This window comes from Colossoma macropomum, unplaced genomic scaffold, assembly GCF_904425465.1.
Source record: "Colossoma macropomum unplaced genomic scaffold, Colossoma_macropomum, whole genome shotgun sequence".
Lineage (NCBI taxonomy): Eukaryota > Metazoa > Chordata > Actinopteri > Characiformes > Serrasalmidae > Colossoma > Colossoma macropomum.
In genome coordinates this window covers 16,091,147-16,113,872 of record NW_023494788.1, presented here as the reverse complement: position 1 = coordinate 16,113,872, position 22,726 = coordinate 16,091,147, and the positions used below count along the sequence as shown (strand labels likewise).

The following is a 22,726-nucleotide window of genomic DNA, read 5'->3' as shown; positions in this document are numbered from 1 at the left end:
GCCACTGATTCTGACACCCTGATGTACAGACACAGAAAGATGGACACTTGGTTTGCATAACAGAGGAACTTTATCCCATATATGTAAAGATCTAAATAATATACAGAACTGTGCAAAAGTCAGAGACCACACTTAATTTATTTAATTTCCAGTCCAAACAGCAGGTAATTATAAAGGGAAAAACCAAGCGGAAAATAAGTGGAAAAACAGGAGTTTCTAAAACTGGAGTTTGCAAAATGGTTACAACATACAGAGAAAATAGGACTCCTAACAACCCTGCAAGACATGATAGACCACAGAACCATCAGATAAACAGAACTCAAAGTTTTCATCTATCAGAGAGAAGGAGAAAACCAAGCTCCACTCCTGATTAAGATCTGAAAAAATCTATCCATCCTTCCACTGTGAGAAGACAACTCAACGAAAGGATGTGTGGTCTGAAAGGATGTGTAGAAACCATTACTGAGAAAAGGAAGTGGACAAAAAAAGAAAATTTGCATTAGAACACTGAAACTGGACATCTGAAATGATGGGTTAAGATATAAATATACCAAAATTGAAATATCAAGTAAACATGAAGTGCTTTTTGGTGTTTAGTTTAAAATATTTCACTGTTTAAGATTCACCTGTATTTATGGGAATAGGAAAAAATGTTTCTAGCTTTTAATGGAAGTTAATCCATGAATTACTTATTCAGAGTAATTTTGGACCACTTTTACAGACCATTCATTATGACATTTTGACAGAAGTGGCAGCGGGTAATTTCAAATTCTGACAAAAAAAAGGAAATAAATGGAGATTAAAGGTTTTGTGGTCTTCGGAGAAATCTTGTATCTTTAAAATGATAACTTTCAAAAACATACTTTAGTTTTAATGTAAGTCAATGTAGCCAGATTTGTTTCTTTATTCCAACTAATACCATTTCTTTTGGTCCAATTACCATCAAATTTACACGCAGTGTAAGGGGACCTGACATGTATAATTGTGTAAAAAAACAACTTCATAGACTTCACAGCTGCAGCCACAGAGGCACAAGTGTTGCTGGTCAGTTTCGTTTTACTTGAGATGCAAAACTAGGCAAGAGGGGTTTCAAAGCCAAAAAAAGGTGGTGATACACCTTTCAGTCTCTCACTGAACACACAGCAGAGACTGTTTAGACTGTTAATGCCGTTCCCATATTCATCAGTGCTCCTGGGCAGGTCTCCTCAGAGAGCACTAGCACAGTTCTTTTCATTTCACAAGTGGAGGGGAATAAAGCCTGAGATGCAGCAGACTGTAAATCTGTCTGCTCTTTCATTCATATCATCACACCATCTCTTCTTCTTAGCCTTCCTATGTGGATGATATTGGAAAGACTACTCATCGTTTCAGATGTTTTTCACTGCACTTAGATGCTTATATCTTGCAGTAATGGTTCGTAATCATGTCTAAGATGCTCTAGTTGAGAATAACAGGTTCCACTGCTTGTTATCTAATCTCTGCTGCTTTTTTGTTAGTAATTATTTAGAAAGGCAAGTTTATAGCATGTTCACTGTAAAATATATGTTGAGGCTTTTTCATGTTTAAAATGATGCAATAGCTGCATTTTGACTTTGCCTTAACATCTGCTTTCAGGATCATTTACCTCACATGTATCTCCTCTTGCTTTCAAGATGACTTAACTCATTTAGTAAACGTCCTGCTTTGAGCCAAAGAGGGCCTGAAGGTAAAGTACCAGAATGCATCAGACATTGCTAATGTGTACTTTCCATTTTAGCTGACAGCTTCAACAACTGAGATGCAGTTATTCTGAAACAAGCAGTGTTTAACATTTATTGTCAGGAGATCATTTCTTTACATAACATGATCTTATAGATTAGATATTCAGTGATCCACAGGATTGAGGAGCAAAGGAATGTGTTTAGAGACACATTCACTTAGGTGAACACAAGCTTCCATACACAGCCACAGACATGCAGTGATGTGGAAAAGTTCTTGCCACCTGTCTGATTTTCTGCATGTACACAAACCTGCACTGAATTTGTTTAGTGGTTTTTGCAGTAAGTAGAAAAAATGACACAACAGCTTTGTGAGTTGTATTTTTTTCAGATGCAGTAAAATTAAATATGTGATCATTTGACACGAAAAAGTAATTGCCACCTTCATTCAACTCAACCCGATTTGAAACATAATTTGTGCGTCCTATGAGAATAATTTCCCTTGAGATTCAGTCTTGGCTCAGTATTCATTTAATACATAATGGCATCGCGAAAAGAAAAAAGAAAAGAAATGTTGTTTATGCCAATCAGTAAGAACAGTCACTTCCAAGGCAATGTGGCTCCAGTGAAGCCTACACACTAAGTTCCTTAGTAAAGTTAATAGTTCCATTTAGAACCAAAAAACGTTCTTCTGTTGTTACAATGTTAAGTGTGTAACAATAAAAAAAAACGCTTTTTGGTGCTATATAGAACCATTTTCAAAAAAGTTCTATATAGAACCATATAAAACACATTAAATGGTTCTATAGAGAAATCATGGTTCGAAATAGAACCATTACCTTAACAAAAAACCCTTGAAGAACCATCTTTTTAAGTGTGTAGTCAGACGCACGTTTTCTTCAACTTCAGTGAAGGAAATTCGGAACAGTAGTAAAACTTCCAGGAGTGTCAGTCTTGCCAAAATCACACATAAAAAACACACAAAGTGATTATTTATAACTCTGCTAGATTTGATAAAAAAAAGATACTGAGCAAAAAATGGAATTTAAGTCTCAAGCTTGCCCAGAAGCACCCACATGGTCCTCAACAATGTCTTTTGGACAGATGACAAAAATAGGTTCTGCCCAACACTAAAAATGGTCAACGCTGAGGCATAATGGCAGAAATGTAATTGTTTTGGAGCTGCTTTGCTGCATTATGACTTTGCATTCTGCTCAGCAATAAAGAATTTGGCAGGAGACTACAAAGCCTGTGAGCTGCAGAAAAAAGCTGTCATACAAGAGGAAACTGACCCAAAGCATACATGTGCACACTAGAATGGTCCATAAAAGACATGAAATAAAAACATGCAAATTTTAAAACCTGCTCTGATTCAGTGGCATGAACCTCAAAAGTTACAAACAGTTAAAAAACATTAAAACAGTCACACATGAAAGAAAAGGCCAAACGTCCCCCAGTTTTTCCTGAGCCCTGTAAATGCCAAAAGCATTCGCGGTTGTTGCCATTGCTCCTGAGGGGGTCGTGAAGGGGCAATTACTTTTTTGTGCTGCATAACTTAAAGAAGTAATTATTCAGTTTTTGTCTTTGTGGTCAAGGCTAACAATAAATGCTGGTTAAATTGTCTAATCTACAAATACGCCAAAAAAAATGCAGAGAATCATCCCGGGGGCGAATACTTTTTCACAGCACTGTTGAGCAAAATTTGTTTAAATGTACATTTATGTTCACACATACAGTAGAAAGCATAATATTCATGTACTTTCTTTTTTGGAAAAACATAAAATAAGTGCTTTTGGTTGTTCACATCCACTAATCACAAATCAAAACTCATAGGGAGAAAAATGACAATAAAAAAATCTTTAAAATAAAATTCCCTTTAGACCCACTAATATATTGGCCTATGACTGGTTTTGAGTTAAGATATCGTGTTGTCGAGTGCAGTCTTTGGTTGCTGAGCCACAGATTAACGAATCTCCTCACAGAAGTGTATTCCACAGTCACCATGCTGCAGAGAAAGTAAAAAAAGGCCACAGATGATCTCATTCAGTGCTTTTCTATAAGGTGCTAAAGCTGTTGCCACTGACTCTCCTCTATATACAGATTCCACAAGAGATGCAAACACCCCTGATAATGGCAGTTTTGAGATCTAAGTCATTGTACTGTACTGTACTGTACTGGACTTCTCCCTGAATTTAAGGCCTAGAATTGCATTGGACAATGCACTTTGCCCTGTATTAGGACAATTATCCTCACTAACTACTCAAACAGCCAGACATCCTTTATGACAGTTTATGTCGGCTGTAAGATCCTCATTTGGCAGCAACATTAAGTTGCCCAGGTCTCTGCTACGTCTTAAAGTCCAGCATAGCCTCCACCGAAGCCAGGCAGCCTCAGGCTCAGGACATGGATCCAACAGCCTTCCTCAGCAGCTCTTGACAGATTTGGAGACATCTGAGGTCTTCATGATGACGCTGGCTCGTTTCTCATGGCTTGGGGGTTGGCTGGAGGGCCCGGGGGGGTGTGAAGGAGGATGAGTAGAAGGGTTCAGGATGCTCCATGGTCCCACACCGCTGTGGGAGCCGTGAAGAGAAAGAGAAGAGGGGTCCTGGACAGTCGTGATCCTAAAGTTAGGCTTGGTCGGGGTGATGAAAGTGGACATGCTGGGCAAGGATGTCCGCATCATAGAGCTGCCCATGACCGGCTTTGCACCCACATCATTCATTCCCCATACAGCTGATTGCACATGCTGTAGAACGAAAAACACAAATTCAATTTGGGCTCATGACAGAAATCCACATATGTAACAGGACATTCAATAGACATAATCTGCAGTGAGCTCTGCAAGAGGAACTAGAAAATAACTTTATACTCTAGAAAATGATATCTTGGCAAGTGAAATCATCTTAAATGCAATCAGTTTATCTGTTTTTTTCTCGTTATGAGATTGTGGTAAGAATATTATAAGATTCATTAATTCATGTCTAGACTTTCTACCCTGTTTCCTACTTGCTTTAAGTCATTTTAACTAGTAAAATTGTATTATTCCTATCTGCCAAACTGAATAAGATTTTCACTAAATAAAATTACTTAAAACAAGTGAAAGGCATCCAGAAATTAGAGATGTAACAGTACAGTGTATCATACTGTATCAAACTGTATCATTGTATTGTAGGGGTGTTAGAATACAATGTATCATATTGTATCAGATTGTATTGTTACATCATGACAAGCTCCTTGTGGCTAGTGATTTAGCTGGAGACAAACACATTAGCTTGCAGATCGAGCATGAGATCAGGACACTATAAAGCACAACTTTTGTTACAAAAATTGTACTTTTATAACAATGATTGCTCCAATAAACTGAAATTTCATGTTTATTTCTATTTTTTATTTATTTTTATTTTTTTAACATTTTTAATACATTAGCTGCCCTTTAAGTTGTGTGAAAATTTTACAAATAGGTCAACAGAAATAGTCCAAAATTACTTGGAATAAAATCTTTTACATTAACATACACCAAAATTTAAGAATGCTTTTTTCCATCTTCCATACAACTATCATTTTGGAGCTTAAGATGATTTCACAAGCCAATAAATCTTTTTTTTTTTTTTGCACTGCTCCAGTGCTAAATCAATCCCATGAGCATATCCTACAGGACAACAAAGACATGTCATCCCTGTTTTTCATTTTTTTTTTTTTTTGTAAATCTCGTTAGATCTCTATGTTCTGATACAGACAGAGAAGCAAATATTTGGTTATCTGTTTCACTTAACACTGGAACATGATCTGCCCAAAATAAGCCTGTGTCTCTGCATGTCTTTTCAGGTAGACATCAGTGAGATTACCACGGACCCAACAATGTATCTGAACAAAGTCCGCTTAGCTTCAAGGCTTTACAGGTGCAATCACCAGCTTCCTTTACAACATAAAACAACAATATACACATATTGAGTCAATCCCACTTTATTGATGACAAAGATAAACATCATGTAAATCATTAATCCTCAGTCACCAAATGTTGAAGCTAAAACTCAGTAGCTAACACAGTTTCTGTCGTAGGCCGTGAGGTTTAAACAGTACAGACATAACAGCAGTTGTGGGTTAACAGTGCTCAGTAGTTAAGACCGCAGTGTTATTCTTCAGTACTCTTGCCACGTTGGAGTAAACTACTCTTCCTTCTGTTGAACCCTGCATGATTCATCTGCTCTCTGGAATGCAGAGAAACCTCACACTACTGCCTGCCCACCCTCACACAAACACACACACCTCTTTCTGTCTAACACAGAGTACAACACACAAACTGACAGACTGCGAGGCCAAGGAGCACTTCCTTTAACTCGGAGATTATTTATTACAGCTTCAATCGTCATTGCTGCCAACATCATGGTCGCCACGATGCTATCATCAGGCTGCAGCTTACTGCAAACGTAAACCTGCTTCCTCAATGCTTCTAAATCAAATTTGAAATGATTGTGATGGATGGCACAAAAGAGGCCATAAAACGTTAAGCTTCGCTCCATTAGTAAGGGAGTGAATTTCCCACAGTGGGAGAATTACAACTTGTTTTCCTGTTCAAACACTAAAATTGATACTATACACAATGCAACCTTAAACCTGTGGCCTCAGTGTGCAAAACCCACAACTACCAAACCAAAAGCACACTCAAAATGCACAAGCTGCCTTCAAAACTCATATTACACTCTTAAAGACCCCATATCCTACATTTCTCATGTATTTTTTATCTTTTTCCCTGATGTCTGCTTATGATGTGGCTTTATATGTCAGTACTAATTTTCCTAATCCTTACATGCTGTTTTGAATAAAATATATTTAAGGCTGATATATGTGATTGAACTTCTGATTGTTCTGATTGGCTTCCCATTCAACAAACAATCTAGGCTGAAACAGTCCTTATAACTTCAACATGAATGAGTGGAGCTAAACTGCTGATGGCTGCATTATAAAAATGATACATTTAAAAATGTTTTTTTAAGCTCAGATTAAGCTCAGTGCGAAGGTGATTTAATTTACATGAGGTCCTGGGATTATTTCCTCTTTTACAAGTAGTGCTCTGTGATTTTATTTCTACCCAGATCTGCCATGTATGTGTTTTATTCCCTCTTCCTTTGAGAAAATAACAGGCTGAATTACCTACTGTTTTTTTTTTAATCAAAATCAGTGATGCTCTGATAATTCTTCTCCTGGGTACATATCTCCAATATGAGATTACTGCTCCAGTGCTAAATCAATCCCATGAGCATATCCTACAGGACAACAAAGACATGTCATCCCTGTTTTTCATGTAAATCTTGTTAGATCTCTATGTTCTGATACAGACAGAAAAGCAAATATTTGGTTATGTCACCTTATGTTATAAAAAATCTTTTTTTTTTTTTTATTGCTGCTGCTCCTCATATTTAGCCTCCCAGCATGCGTATCCATATCAAACACTTCCCAAATTGCAAAACACTAGCCACGTTTACATGCAGCCTGATAATCCGTTAATAATCCGACTAATAGCTCAATCGGAATAGAACACGTCCATGTAAACACCTCAATCGGAATAGACTAGTCCGATTGAGGCCATTCGGAATACAATTTCTATCCGATTGAACGAGGTGGGTAAACTTCTAAATAATCCGTTAAATAGAAGAATAATAGCCATGTAAACGCCTGAATCCGATTACATTCCAATCGGAACGTGTAAGTATGTTCTGCGCATGTGCTTCGCGTCATGGCGAAAGTTTATACCGTTCAGCATGGCGGAGCAGAAACGGGTCTGCAGGGGAGACGAAGTTTATGCTCTGAGCTTTAAAAGACGGCGGTGGGACGGACGACCAGCTTATGAGTCTCAGAACACGACGTCTTCCTCTCGCCGCTTCCTTTATAAGCACATGTGAAGCACGTCTGACATCATTTTAAAGCAATTAAAACACAAGCGCGCCAACTGGAAACTCATATCACGCGGACTGGACCTCACGTGATGTTCGTTGTCATGGTAACGTTTACTCTAAACGCTACTCCACGCATGCGCGTCATTTTGCATCGGATTACTTGTAGTGAGCATGTAAACGAAGATTTTCCATCAAATCGTTGAATAGAGTGTGCATATAAACACCTCAGTCTGAATCTGTAATCGGATTGTATTCAATCGGATTGGCAAAAATCGTTGCATGTAAACACAGCCAATGTCCCCCGACAGTACTTAGTAGTAGAACATATCCACACCCTCTATACTGAGAATGCATTTGCAGGAGGAGAAAGAAAATAAAGTCAGTCAGAAATGCAAGATCCCACAGGCTGAATAAATGGCCGCTACTGGAATTAAGCCTTATGTTATATTCAGAATATTATCAACTTTTTGCTTTCTCTGATCACATGACCAGCAAGATCTTGGTTCCTAGAAGACAAAACCCACTAGAAACTCACTTTGAGTTTTATCGTTGTGAAGATGTAAATATTTTATTGTTGACGTCCTTCTGATAAACTAATCCTGTCTAAATAGGGCTTTGTTTCTCATGTATGGACTGTACAGACTGGTGAGAGAAGGAACTATTGATGGTATTTACATACTACATCAAACTCTTACTTCAAAAAACTAAAGAATATTTGGTTATGGTACGGCTCATTAACAGAATATTTCTTCTGGTTTAAACAGTTTGGCTAACAGTTTTATTTCTGGTGTCTGGTAGACCACAGAGGTTTTTCAGATAACCATCAAGACATAGGTCTGCATGGCACTAAGTGTTCTGTAAACCCAAAGTAATACACTATGTATATTTATGTATATTAGGAAGCTTTTTTACGGAATTTTCAGACCTGCTGCAGCACATCTGCACAAATCTGTAACACAATTAACGTCACTCTGTGATCTTTTTTTTCACTCCCTTCTTTTCTGCTTGCATCAGAACTCGGAAGGACGGGAACTGAGAATGGGGTTGAGCCAAAGGTTGTTTATGCTGCCGTCCTCAGGCACGCCAGAAACTCCACTGTGTGGTTTAAGTTCCTAAGCTTTGAAAAGGGAAGTGGGTACATCCACATCCCTGTAAAGCCAAGCTGTTACATTATAACCCAGAATACTGTTAGAGCTCTTCAAAAAATGTAGCTGTGAGTACACTGTGTGTTAATGAGGCCTGTAGTGCACCACAAAGATCCGGTTACTTTATGCAGATCCTGGATCAGCTTTGTTTAACTCCTCCTAGCGTCGGTCCAGTGCAAAAAAAATTTTACGACACCGATCGGGAGTCAGTCATTCTTGGCTGTAGTGGCACAAACACGTGCCTGCAAGCATTACAGGAAGCAGACAGCAAGCAGAGAGTGGATTCTGGGCACTGCTCTGACGTAATCTTAAAGAGGCAGTGGCATATTTACTTGCTTGCAACACTATTACCATCAGTCAGGTTCATTTTGGGTGAATGCCACTACTACACTAATAATTCAGTCTACCTCAAACCACGGTGCTTTCCGAAACTGCTTTGGCAAGGTTTTGCACGTACCTCTTTGGAGTCTTCTTCACTCTGCACACTGTCAGTATCACTCTCTGTGCACACAAGGAGAAAGGAGAGAGAGAGGTGAGACCAATTACTCAGGATTTTCCTGATAGACAGGTTCATGTGGGCAAAAAAGAGGTTGGGTGAAAGAAAGAATGTAAGCAGATGGATGAAAAACTAGTTCATCCACAACAGACCTCTCTTGTGTCTCACCAGGTATAAAGTGCTTAAAAATTTCCACACCAACTGTAAGAACTAGCTTAGTCATGATCTACTGATAAAAAGCCAACAACTGCTGTATGTATCATACTACAAGTAATCACTCTCACTAGTTAAACAGAAATAAAATTGCAGTCCCAACATATAATAGGTAATTTCAGACTTTTAACTGAAAAAAAAAGTTAAAGGAGAATTACACTGATTTTTTGAAATTTCTGCATAATTAAACTATTAAGATGCAAACAACATCCTTCAGAGCAGTTTGATGTGAAAGGCTTCATTAAAAAGAAATGATCGAGTCAGAATTATTTACAGTGGTTGTGATAGGGACCAGACATCCAAATATTTTAATGCCTCTAAAAGCTCCCTTGCAGAAAGTTATTAATAACATGAAATGGTTTTGAATATGCAGCCTGGTGCCTGAGACATTGCTTTATGATAGTTTTGAGATCAAATGCATGATAAACAAAAGGCCAACACATTTTGGCCTAAAATGTATTTGTTAAAAGCATGCTAGATAGGTTCATGAGAAAAAAATGGCAAAAAAATGGCTATTACTATACATGTTGCGACCCCCTATCACCACCACTATTAGGAAATCTGGTAAGTTTCTCTACAGTGAATGATTTCATGTAAACATTTTCACATTTCAACAATTGCATTATGCAAACTTTGTGAAAAATTGGTGGAATTTCTCTTTAATATTAGTGTGAGAGTTACAACATGATTTGAATGCCACATACGAACCACAGAGACATAAGGCTGCAGTAAGTTAACCACATGATGATGGTGCACATATATAAACATTGTTTTGCATGTTGCGGGTTATCAGGTAAGGTAAGGTGTGTGCGGCAACCAAAACAACTAGGTTGAATTTGGCACAGAGCACAGATGAAAAAAAACCTGTTTGGATTAATCATGAACGTCACAACCATGGTGCACTTGAGCAAAGCATTCACTCCCTGCCCTCAAACCTCCAAGGCTTTCTAAGAAGACAAGGACTGCTGCTCATTAAAAATACACGCCTGCTGGGACTTTTTTGTTCAGGCTTGGGTGTGTGGTTAACAACAGGTTGCCAAAAATTTTGTGCCTGTTTGTCACTCTGTTTTCACAAACAAATAACTTGAAACCGATTTGCTAAATGCAGACATGGGTCTGAAAATCCCCCTTCAAGAACAGTCTGAAGGATTACACATTAACTCTCTCCTCTCTGATGTGCTGAGGCAGTGGCCTAGCTCCAGTACAGAGGTACAGCCACAGCAATAAACACAAAGCCAATGACCTTGGTTAGAGTACAGCCAGAGAGAAGTTAACCCTTAAAAGTGTTGAACAACATAATTACTGAAAATATGAGTCAGACCAGAGTCTGTGGGGATTCTCAGTTATTTCGAAAAAACAATGGCTTGAGAATGAATAAAGTGGTGTTTCCTGCAAACCATTTTCTGCTTCACTGTTTGCGTAAAACACACTCTTAAATATAACAGTGTGCCTATTTAATAGACTCTGTATTCTGGAAAGACCACAAATCCCTTTAGCCCCCTAAAAGCCCAGAGGAAAATGTTATTGCTCAAATGTGGCTCTTTGATGGCTCAGGATGCTTGATGGTAATTCTCCTAAAATTCCTTACCAGGAATAAGAATAGACAAAAACATGAAATATAGAAGACATGTGAGCTTAGTTGCAGATAAAAGGAAGCATTATTATCTTGGTAAATCTGAGCAAAATGTGTGATTTTATTGAGAGCTCTTATAAAAATCAAGAGGAGACACGTGAGATTACTGGGCTCTATTGCTTAGGAGAAATATCTGAGCAGCATAAGACATATAGGGGAATTCAATGGCTTTTTTGAAATTTCTGCAGAATTTTATTATTGAGAAGTAAACAAATTCATTCAGAGAGGTTTGATGTGAAATGGTGTAATACAGAGAAACGTACTGATCTGGCTTTCTTTACAGTGGTGGTGATAGAAACCAGGAATCAGGTTGTCTACAATGCAAATACAGCCATTTTATTTACCTTCAAAATTACTTATGTACTATTACACTAATAATTATGTAATGTTAATGATAAATTACTGTAAACCTGAAAAAATAGGGTTTTAATTGGACTATATTGCCTTACAACACCTTGCATGTGCCTCTACACCATGACAGCACTTCAAAAATTCATTTTACGCCAAAACTTGATCTCTAAATTATCATAAAACAATGCCTCAGGCATCAGGCAGCGTATTCACAACCACTTCATGTGTGGGATTTAAGAGGCATTCGAATCTTCAGATGTCTTGTTTCTATCACCACCACTATGAACAATTCTGACTAATTTTTCTTTTTCTATAATGGAGCATTTTGCATGTTTGTTGAAATCTTAGCCTTTTAATCAGAGAATTCTTTTTAAAAATCAGTGGAATTCTCCTTTAAGACATTGTTTACCCTTGCATCTGATCTCAGTGTTATCTAAGAGAAACTACTGAGATATTAAGGAGACTTCTTTTTTATCTTTCTTTTCTCTGGGATTTATCTTTCTTTCCTCTAGGATTAAATTCCAAGGCTTACTATTGAGTAACTACATGGACTAGATGTTCTTAAGTTATAAAAGTATGTAACAGATGTGTGAATCCACTGGTGGCCTTTAGAATGTTCTGAAATGGTGCTCATAATGGAAAAGACCTATTATGAATGAGGAAACATAGAACAAAGATCATAAGCATACTTCTAAAAGAAAGTGCTGCTGCTGGTTACAGCAACATTTTAATGATTTTTTGATGATTACCGAACATCAGATATGCTGGTGCTTTTTGGGAAACAGTGTATCTGTGTAGCCAAAGCATTAGGCAATAAAAAAGACAAAAGTCCTATTCAAGCTAGATTAGTTTTACCAGAAGAGGTTTGATAACGTAATTTGCAAGGAATTTAACTGGCCAATTCAAGCAGGATAAAGTATCTGTGTAATTTCCTCAAATTACCACATATGGTCTGGACTGACTCATCATAGCACACTGAATACCAATAACAATAAAAAAAAACAATTAGTAGGTTTTGTTACAGTATTTGTAGAAGGTTGATTTGAACATGACCACTATTGCTGAAGGAGTTAACAGTTTGAATTACAGAAGGTTATTCACTCTGGAATAATGACTGTCACACTACTAGTACTGCATTGCAGATTGGTGCTGGATTAAAATCACTGATCTCTTTGGTAATTATAATACCTCCCCAGGTAAAACAAATCCAGCTAGGACTTCAAGGAATAGTTCAATCAAAAAGCTAATGTTGCTCACAATTTATCAAAGAAAAAAGTGAACAGCTAACACATAGCCTGAAGCAAATGTCATCATAGTAATTGATGCGTACTACTGTCCATTTGTTGTTAGCCATGTAAGCATGTTTGGTTGATATATTCCTTTAAGGACCCCTGCACTCAAAAATGTGTTTTTAAATGGTTAACTCCTCTTGGATAGTTACCACAGATCACAGTTCAAATTTTTCCGGGCTTTCTCAGCGTTTCAAGTAAAAAAGCTATTTGTCAGGTAGCAGCTTAGTTTTGTACTTCACAAATAAGTCTGAATTGATCATGGTTCAATATAGTAAAATATGCTAATGAGAGGAATATGATGTCATGACAGGAAACCCATAACTACAGAACATGTCTGTGCTAACATAGCTTACTCAGTGTTTGAGATGTTTAGACTACACATTTAGTCATTAGCTAAAACAGATATATGCTAATCGTATTTAAAATGATGACAATGTGAAATTTATATTCCACATCCATCTAATAAACTGTCAAATATTGTGTATAGAGCCGTCTTAGTAGGAGGTATCAGTAGCTTAACATGCTACAGCTTCACACGCGATTGATTCCATCTCACTGAAGATCCAATGACCCAAGTTTAAAAGATAAACACTAAAATCTGAGGGAGTGAACCCATGTTTTTGTGCGTGGAGTAGTTAGCTATGACACTCTTGCTCTACTATACTATCTTCGTTAGCAATAGAAGCTAGAGTTTTCTTAGCGAGCAAGCTAAAACAGCTTCACACACCACAACACACATTTGCTATCTGCAAGTTTAGAGGATAAAGACTCAAATCAGAGCAAGTGAAGTTGAGTGAATGATGTTGGAGTGACAGAAAGAGAGAATCTGACCTCTTCTGTGGTGTGTCAAGCTAAGTTATTAGCCTGCTAAGCTAGCCCAGCATAATCAGCTCCCCTGTGCTTTCTTTAGCACTGTTCAACATTAAGCAGTTGTTCAATTTCTGTTTTTCATTGGATGATCAACTGAAAATCTCACTATTAATATTAGCTCATTTAAGGGTCTGCTCAATCTGTCCCCACTGCTTTTAGAAGCCTGGAGGGAAAGGTGCATTTATAATTTGCAAAATTGTGCATATTCATGAATCTTTGCATTCTTAATGAGTGTTCAGTTTTAAGGATGCTCCTATGCCATTTTACTGGTTTCCTGGGCATAACAATAATACATAAAAATATATAACAATTTATTATCCAACATATATCTTTCTCATAGTTTGAATGATGGTTTTAGGGGCACTTTAAGAGTGTGGGAGACAGACAGACCTCCGTATGAGGACACTGGAGAGATCTGGAGAGGGTAGGGGTGGCTGGAGCTCACTGCCTGCTCCTCGTTCTCCGTCATCACCTCGATTGTCTGACACACCTCCGGGATGATCAGGTGGTCTTCCGAGGGGCTGCGGCCACCCACTTCTGTGGAAGAGAAACAGGGAAGAGAGAGTGAATATGAAGAACACACAAGGGGGAACTGACAATGCAGCTATGCGTGTGCGTATGTGTGTGCGCGAGTATGTATATGTGCGGAATGCTTTTCTTGGAGGACTTTAGATCAGACTGGGATAACTCTACGAGGGTTAAGTGAAGGAGAGCTATAGAAATAATTCAACTATCATTTCCTGGAGGATAATTTAATGAGGGAAAACAGACTTAGAGCTGTTGTATGTGCTGATGTATCAGTACATCTCTAATAATTCTAATATAATCTACTTTTTTCCTTACCTGTACTATGACCCTCTGGGCCTATCTGAAGGGAGGCCACGTGTGCAGATAGGAAAACAATAATAATCAAAGGATATTAGGGACATTAGAAAATATATAGGAAACCATACTGGATAAAATGCAGAAGCAGGAAGTCCAAGATTTTAATCTTATGTTAGCTATGCATGCAACTTTTGTTGCTTAAAACTTATGAAACTAAATTTTACTTGATTTGCATAATGGAAAGCATCCTGCAACTCATTTGCAACTCAGCTGCAACAGCTCCAAGCAAAATGCAGGTAATATAACATATGATCATCTCAGCAACATAATTTCAAACAACTGTTTGTATTAATGGACAAAATGGACTGGTTTGGACAATTGGAAATAAAATCTTCCTGACTGACGTCACGCATGGCTGAGAATTTTTCACATTGTTAGTTACCTGAACCAGAGCAATAAACAAATGAGTTTCCCAAAGCCAGCAATTCTGTAAATAGCTGCATTAAATACCCAGCTAATATGATAATGTCTCAAATTTTCATTGTGGCTATGCACTAGCCATGGTCCCAGGGTGCTATAAACTGTGAACTGCTTTTACATCCACTGGAAACTGAGAGGTAAAAAATGTACACAATATGTTTATCCATAAATAAACTCTAATCAACATGCAACAACTGGATAAAAAAACCTAAGAAAAAAACGAAGAAGAATGCTTTTGTGTTTTTATCAGCCATAGAATCTTCGACCAGAGGGTGAGTCACACTGCTGAAAACAAGCCTAAAATAACCCATACAGGCACACTGATTTGGAGCAGGCTTACCATGGGCTAGAGTAGCCATGTCATTTTGCCCCACTTTTAGAACAATAATCTGTCAAAGAAGCAGAACTGAATATTCCAATGACACACAATCAAAACCTTTTAATCACTAAGAATCAAACTGTGCCATGTGAGGGAATGTGCATGTGACTGACTGTAACTTCATTACTCCGGTGGACAAGTTTCTTCCTCATACCATCTTATTGAGTTTTTCCTTGCCACTGTCATCCTCAGCTTGCTAATTAAGGGTCTGGACCCAGATTTCTGTCCAGCTGCCTTAGTGAAAAAAAGTACTTCACAAATAAAATTCCACTGAACTGAATTGAAACGGTTTGCATATCTGCCTGGGGTGGAGTTACATCAAGCAGAAAAACTAGAAAACAGCAGACAAGTCTGAACACATAAGTTCCCAGCAAATACCAAAATAGCTTTTCAGATGAAAAAAGTTTCATGTGTAGCCTGATTCCAGAGGATAGAGGTGTGTGTGTATATGATTTCATATGCGCAAATGTATGTATTGAGAGTTCACTGTTTAGCTGTACCTGTGGCCGCTGGTTGGTCTGCTTCCTGTTTGACTGTGACTGCTCCTGCTCCTGTGTTCATTGCAGAGCCATTGGTGCTCTCCCAGGCAGAGGACACCGGGCATGGCTGCTCCTCCTGTAGGACAGACACACGGTCAGAACTAAAGAAGGCATAAAGAGCTGGCCATGCTCTTTACTTCCAATATTAGCCATTCAAGATACTTCTCTGCATGAGCATGCAAATGAAATTACACTGGTTTTAGTGTGAATGAAGCTGCTCGGTCTGTAAAGTAAGTGTCAAATGGCAGGACCTTACCTTTACCTTTACTTCCTTATCTAACCTCTTCTTTCCTATAAAACAAAAGCCACAGATTAAAAACACATGCACATGGTATAAATTATTACATAAAAACAGTGAATAAGTCAATGCTCTACAGATCACACTGGACCAAACAATAACATACGTTTCTTTAATATTTCAATAATATATATTTCTATAAAATGTATAATACTACTACTAATAGTTCCTTAAATAAATAGTTTGGTGAAAAATCAAATTTAGGTCTCCTGTTACCCCAAATGTAGTCAGTCAGCCAAGACATGTTGAGTGACCAAATTTTGCTTCTTTACTTTAGCACTGGAGCTATGAGGCTAGAACTCAATTGTCAACCTAATCTGTTCTGTGAAGACATCCCCAAAACGTCTCCTGACCTGCTCAAACCACATCCAGGTCATTGTCATTGCGATTTAGGATACAGTATGACTTACTGTGAACTATAAACATCAACAAAACCTCACCATGTAGCTAAATGCTGCAGGCAACCATTTTACATGTTTAGACGGCATTGTTATAGCTCACAGTAAAACATCCTGTGCTCTAAATAACATCAACAAGTGACCTTACTGAAGTCCTAAATGCATTATTGAGAAAAGCTTTGGGGATGTATTTACATCTAAGATTTTGATGACTATTTACTACTAGCATTTGTTAACAATGTTAGCCTCATAGCAAACGTCTTGTCTAAATGACTACATCTGGGGTACATCGAAATTTGTGTGCATTTGATTCTTTGAACTATTCCTTAAAACCACCACAACATACTATTTGGACTCTGAAGTCTACAAAAAGCCCAATCAGATCTGTTTTCCATTCTTAGGGCTTGAACAATGCTATAGAAAGCTGACCACTTACGTCTGCAAACATTCAGAAACAACTTGCTGGTTTTATTCGATGTTAGAATGGCAAAGAGAAAACAGCATGGTTGAGTTTCATGTCTTTCATGTTGTTTATTACCATCTATTACTATATATTTATTACCATTTGTGTGTGTGTGTGTGTGTGTGTGTGTGCTTGTGTGCCATATTAAAGTTTGTTCCCTGTGGAGGATGTGTTAACTTATTTTCTCTTAGAAAGTTAATAAAATATATAATTTGACTAGGGGTTCAAACTTTAGCATTTGACTCTAGCCATATACACAGCAGACCCCTCCATACAAACATGTGCTTGTGTTGGTGCATGTGACAGACACTGACCTCTCTTTGACTGTCTCTCTGACGCTGACAGCATCTTGTAAACTCTGAAGGCGTTTGTTCCTTTTTTGATGCTCTTATCTTTCACCTCCTCAATGTCAGGCAAAGAGTTCATAGCACAGCGAAAGTTTGCTTTCCACGTTTTGGGGTCGGGCTTGTCCACCCCTGGCTGATACTTGCCTAAATATTGTATGAAAGGAGTTAATGAATATATCTGATTGTGCACCATACTGATGTGGTCATTATTATATCTTACTCACAATGCAGATTTATGTTCACATTATTAATTTTTTTTTGCCCGTGCATTTTGGCTCAGAGACTAAAGTTATCTGTTAGTGAGTGAGAGACTGGGTGAGTAAGTCATTTAGTCAGTCAAAGAGTCATTGTGCAAGGGAATAAATGGATGCAAATGAGTAAGAGAGTATGGCAATAGATTGGTGTATGCATGTGCATTGTATGTATATACTATACCTGTGTGTATTGCCCAGTTTCGGAAAAGGGGAGCATCTTTCTCCACATCCCAGCCATGCCGTGCAGCATGCATCCATGGAATCTGGAAAATTCTCTTCTCCTGTAAGTACATACCATTCAAAAAAATGTCACCATGTGGAGAATTTTTTGAGTAGGTGTGTGCAAGAGAAGTTAGCAGGTTTCAGATATAGTCATAGGCAAAAGGTTTAATTACATGTTTTGTTGATTTTCTAAGTAAAAAGTTCACATCCTCTACAGAGAGCACACTTTTGCACATTTTTATGCAACTACTGTTTGTGTGATGAATTTAACACATTGGAAAAATAAACATAAAATGTGTTATGTTCAGAAGTTATGGTATATGTTTATACGGTATGCGTTATTATTATTATTATTATTATTATCATTATTATTTTCCGTATATTAAGCTTAGCAAATAAATAGAAACTATGCACTAAAATTTGCAGAAAAATATTAGATAGACATATTTAACTGTACTCACTGTAGAGGATGTGTTAACTTAATTTTCACTTGGAAAATCAACAAAACATGTAATTTGACCAGGGTGTTCACACTTTAGCATACATCTAACATGCACGCCACAAAGTTCAGACATGTGGATCATTTAGATAAGGCTGCACATGTTTTTGGAAACAGTGTATTTACACCACAGACAGAGCACAGAAATGTGTCTCTCTGAATCTCATTTCATCTTGCTTGATATGTCAACTGATGCCAATATCTGTTATTTTTTTATGTATATATCTGTATAGCTGATGCATAACATTTGGCATCATGCACAAATGTAAAAAATAGGAGAAAATGCAGGAAAATTAATAAAAAGCAGATATTTTAGCACAGTAGTCCAGCCCTGTCTAAAGGGTCTGCTCTTTCTGAGTTCAGTAAATATGCCATCAAAATCATTTTGAAATATCGGTCAAATGTAAACATCTGTCCTATTTTTTAAGCAAATGCCTGCCAATACCGACATGATTTAGATATTGTCATGTATCCTTTCTTGTCCTCATTTGAAAGAAACTTCAGTGTACCTACCCTGTTGACCCATTTCAACCCTGGTATTTTACATGAGTTTATTTGTTCCTCAAGCCATGGCCGCATACGCATTCTCTCCACGGGCATAGTGGCCTAAGGGGAGAGAAATGGAGAGAGAGAGAGAGAGAGAGAGAGAGAGTAAGAAAGACATAGACAAAGAGTCTGGACTGTGTCATTCTCAGATAGCATTAGCTCGACTACAGGTTTACCTTATTTTATTATGCACAGAAAAAAACACAGCTGAAAAAAGATCCCACATGCACTAGTTAGTTTAACCTATGAAGCTATTTTGGAATATTGATCCTATTCTGGCAAATTCCCAACTATAAACCAGATGACTGTTTTATCCAAATATTTAAAACTACTGCCTTGACTCTGAGTTTCCAGCTTGCATAGTGCACGTATGTCCTCAAACAGAAACAGTAATATCTGACTTAATGTCTGGCTAAAGTAAAATGAGTAACAACCACTAAGCCAGTGCTCCCTAGAACAGCTCTGAAGAGCTATCCAGCATGAATGAAGCTTGTATACCTTCGCTGGATAAAAAAAAACACAAAAAAACACATGTATCTCCTTTTTTGATGACTTAATTTTTCTATATCATTTGAACACATCAGCTGTCCTTTATGAGAAAATGTCATTGTGAAATCCAAAATTGCTTAAAATAAAATCTCTTTACATTCACTTACATTCAATTTCTTGTATATATATATATATATATATATATATATGTGTGTGTATTTTTGGACAGTGATGAGATCTTGCAGCAGTGTGTGTCTGTTATGGCTGAAATAAACAGATCTGTGTGCTTCTCTCACCAAAGCATAACTCCCAATCATACTCAAAACTGAGCAATGTGTCAACAAAATATTAAGATTTCTTTACTTCTACATACATAGCAATTTATATAAGGATAATATAGTCAACATTCAGTAACATTATATTCAATTTAACTGACTAAGTATCAGCATTTCATGCTTGTCATTATACTTTCATTTGAGAACTATGTAAACTCAATTTAGCAATTAAAAATGGTTATGTAGGACTGCAGGAGTAAGTCGGATGTTTCAAGTTAGTGCTCTAATGAATATCTTCCTGTGATTTGCCAGCATCTGTCGTTGTTGATGAAGCAGGCTAAACTTCAGTTTGAACCTGCATGACCAGTCTTTTTCATTTGCTCTTTTTTTTGGCAAGGCACGAAACAAACAAAACATGGTTAGTGATTCAGGTATAATGTTTACAACTGGTAGACCTACCTTATGTTCAAAGCAAAAACATATACCTCCTATCTTAATCAGTGTATTTTTTTTTTAACTAAGTGGTTGATTTTACTAATTTGAGATAAATTACATAGGAATCATTGAACTAGTTTATGCAATCATGTAATTAAATACAGTATAAATAACCTCTACAATTATATTTTAACCACACAAACACTAAGCATATTATCCATGTATTAATCTTAAGACTTCTTACTTTGTGTGTATAGTAACTATAATGAATTATTTGGTAACTACTATTAAACTAACATGTTTGTTACATAGTTAATAGAGTAACTGAAGTGTGGATCCACATACAGGGCCTTAGGTGTTCAATGAGAGACTGTTTACCTCTAAACAAGAAAGTGACATTCAGTACATTTTACTAAACCCACACATTGGTCCCCAGATGTCTTGTGCTATCATACGATATGAGTTCATGTTACAGAATGTAGGCATAAATCATCTGAGCAGCCAAACTAAACACTGCATTTTTACACTAAAGTTTCCCTCTGGCCACGGTGATAAGCTACTGATCTGAAATTATATGGGGAGAAGAGCACGGCTTAAACTGAGAGGGTTGAGCTTCTGCTCTTTGGCTTTGACCTCCTGCTCCTCCTTTCAAAGCTCTTGTCTTCCGAGCTCCATGTAGGCCTAAATAAGCCCGAAACTGCGTCTGTGACCAAAATGTCCCTCACTTAAGTTGTAAAACGCTGCACAGTCGAGATCCCAAATATACAGACAGGTTACTAATTGACAAGATCAAGCACTGGTGCACAGAAATAACTAAGAGGAAAAGTATAAACTACAATACAAAGTAAGAAGTCACATGACATCAGAATTTTACATTTTCAAAATAATAAAGATTAGAAATGCACAGCCATCGCTTTGTAAGTACAGTAGATACAAGAACAGCCTTATAAGCACTCTAAGGTTTACCTCCAACTCAGCAACTCGTGTGTGATTGAGAGAGAGAGAGAGAGAGAGAGAGAGAGAGAGAGAGAGAGAGAGAGAGAGTCAAGATAAACTGATAAAAGTTATAGCCTCCACAATACCACAAACAAGACAGCTGTTTCAGTCCACTCTAGTCTGCAGATATGAAAAAGCCGTTGAGACTTACGCTGTCGTCCGTTACTAGCATTCTCACCGCACTGTAAATGGCGATTGATGTAGCAACTCTCTCTCTCTCACTCACTCTCTCTCTCTCTGGTCAAGTCAAGTCGCTCTGGCTACGACCTGTCAACTGCTCCCAAACTTCAGCTTCATCGTCCACCAACCACCACAGAGTGTCAAGTCATTTCAAAAGTGAAAATAAACATTCCCAGATCCCGACTGGATGAAAACACTGGTACTTTCGTTTTTGTGCTTATCCACAGCACGGCTGCTACACAGGCTAAAGAATAGTCAAGCCATAAATAAGAAATGCGGAAATGTCTTTACCTGTGCAATGTGTAGAAATTCGGGCTCGGTTATGTGTAAATAATGTCGCCGAGGATGCGAACAGCCTGTCTTTTAATTCGTAAGCGTCGATAACAAAAAGGGAAACTTAAAATTAAACCGACTTCGGTATCCAGATCGAAAGCAAAACAAGTAAAGGAAACAGTGTTCGGTGGAAATCCCCTCCCGTCTCGAGCTCTCCGCTCTCGCGCTGTGGCCAGTAGCGACTCGTGAACGAATCGTTCTTGTGAGCCGGTTCTTTTCAATAAATCGGTCTAACCGGTTCTGACGTGAAACTTTGACTCTTTTTGCAGCAACGTCTATGCAAAGTTTACGTATGTGAGCAGAAGCAGCGGCGCATTAGCTGAATTAAATGTAATTGCATACGGGGCTGATAAGAATAATGGGGACTTGACTTGTGAATCAATGAATCAGACATCATACGCATTGAATCAGACAATTCGTAAGAATCGGTTCGGTAAACTGAATCGAACTTCCTATTACACGTAGCTAGAGGGCGCGCTACTGCACGCCTGTATTGCGATTCCTGTGCTACGATTGGCTGGAGTGTCCCGCGTTCTGCGCTACGATTGGTTAGAAATTCATACTCAAGCCGAGCCTGAGGCGGGATTTGTCGGAATACGGGTGGGGAAAAAATATAACGCTCAATTTCGTTTTCACTTCCCTGTGGTTCTTTACATCTTCTTAAAGCGAGAGACAGCAGGAATAGAAACTCAGTTCACAAGAAAATGAGTTGACCTCATCAGAATTTTTGCGGCAAAGATGTAGACTTTCTTCCTTGCTCTTACATGGTTTACTGACAAAAACTAGTGTGGGGTAGATTTTTTTTAATTATTGATCTGCTAGTTGGTTGGTTAATTAATTGAGGTACAGAGGTGCATTTCTTAGTCCATTCTGGTTCATTCTGGTCATTACTGTAGCAGTTTTACTAACTCTTTCATCACCTTTCTGTGTGTATTTATAATTCCAGTGCAATGATATTATGGTGGCAATAGTCTGCTTGATCAAGGACAGTAACAAAGCCAACATTAAAATACATATATATATATATATATATATATATATATATATATATATATATATATATATATATTATAGTCACCCCTTTGTAACTGCACCAATGTTACATTTCCAAACACTCACATCTACAGTGCAGCTGTTGTAAGTAACAGCTCTTGCTAGAACTTATCATTCAATCATA

General features: G+C 37.7%; 1 protein-coding gene across 3 annotated transcripts; it reads right to left on the bottom strand.

The window, feature by feature from the left end:
* Window positions 1–1,783: 1,783 nt before the first annotated feature.
* On the bottom strand, window positions 1,784–21,726 carry irf2 (interferon regulatory factor 2). 3 transcript variants are annotated; one of them, XM_036568636.1, is made up of 9 exons: window positions 21,188–21,469; window positions 18,809–18,901; window positions 17,756–17,855; window positions 17,288–17,464; window positions 16,071–16,105; window positions 15,776–15,890; window positions 13,982–14,128; window positions 9,194–9,237; window positions 1,784–4,443 (listed from the first exon to the last, which is right to left on the bottom strand). In XM_036568636.1, the coding sequence occupies exons 1-9, from the start codon at window positions 21,206–21,208 to the stop codon at window positions 4,120–4,122; spliced, it is 1,056 nt and encodes a 351-aa protein (XP_036424529.1). In that variant the 5' UTR covers window positions 21,209–21,469; the 3' UTR covers window positions 1,784–4,119. The 3 variants fall into 3 exon arrangements, with proteins under 3 accessions (XP_036424529.1, XP_036424530.1, XP_036424531.1); XM_036568637.1 differs by lacking the exon at window positions 21,188–21,469 and adding an exon at window positions 21,508–21,726 and having other exon boundaries at window positions 4,120–4,443; XM_036568638.1 differs by having other exon boundaries at window positions 4,120–4,443; window positions 21,007–21,190.
* Window positions 21,727–22,726: the final 1,000 nt, after the last annotated feature.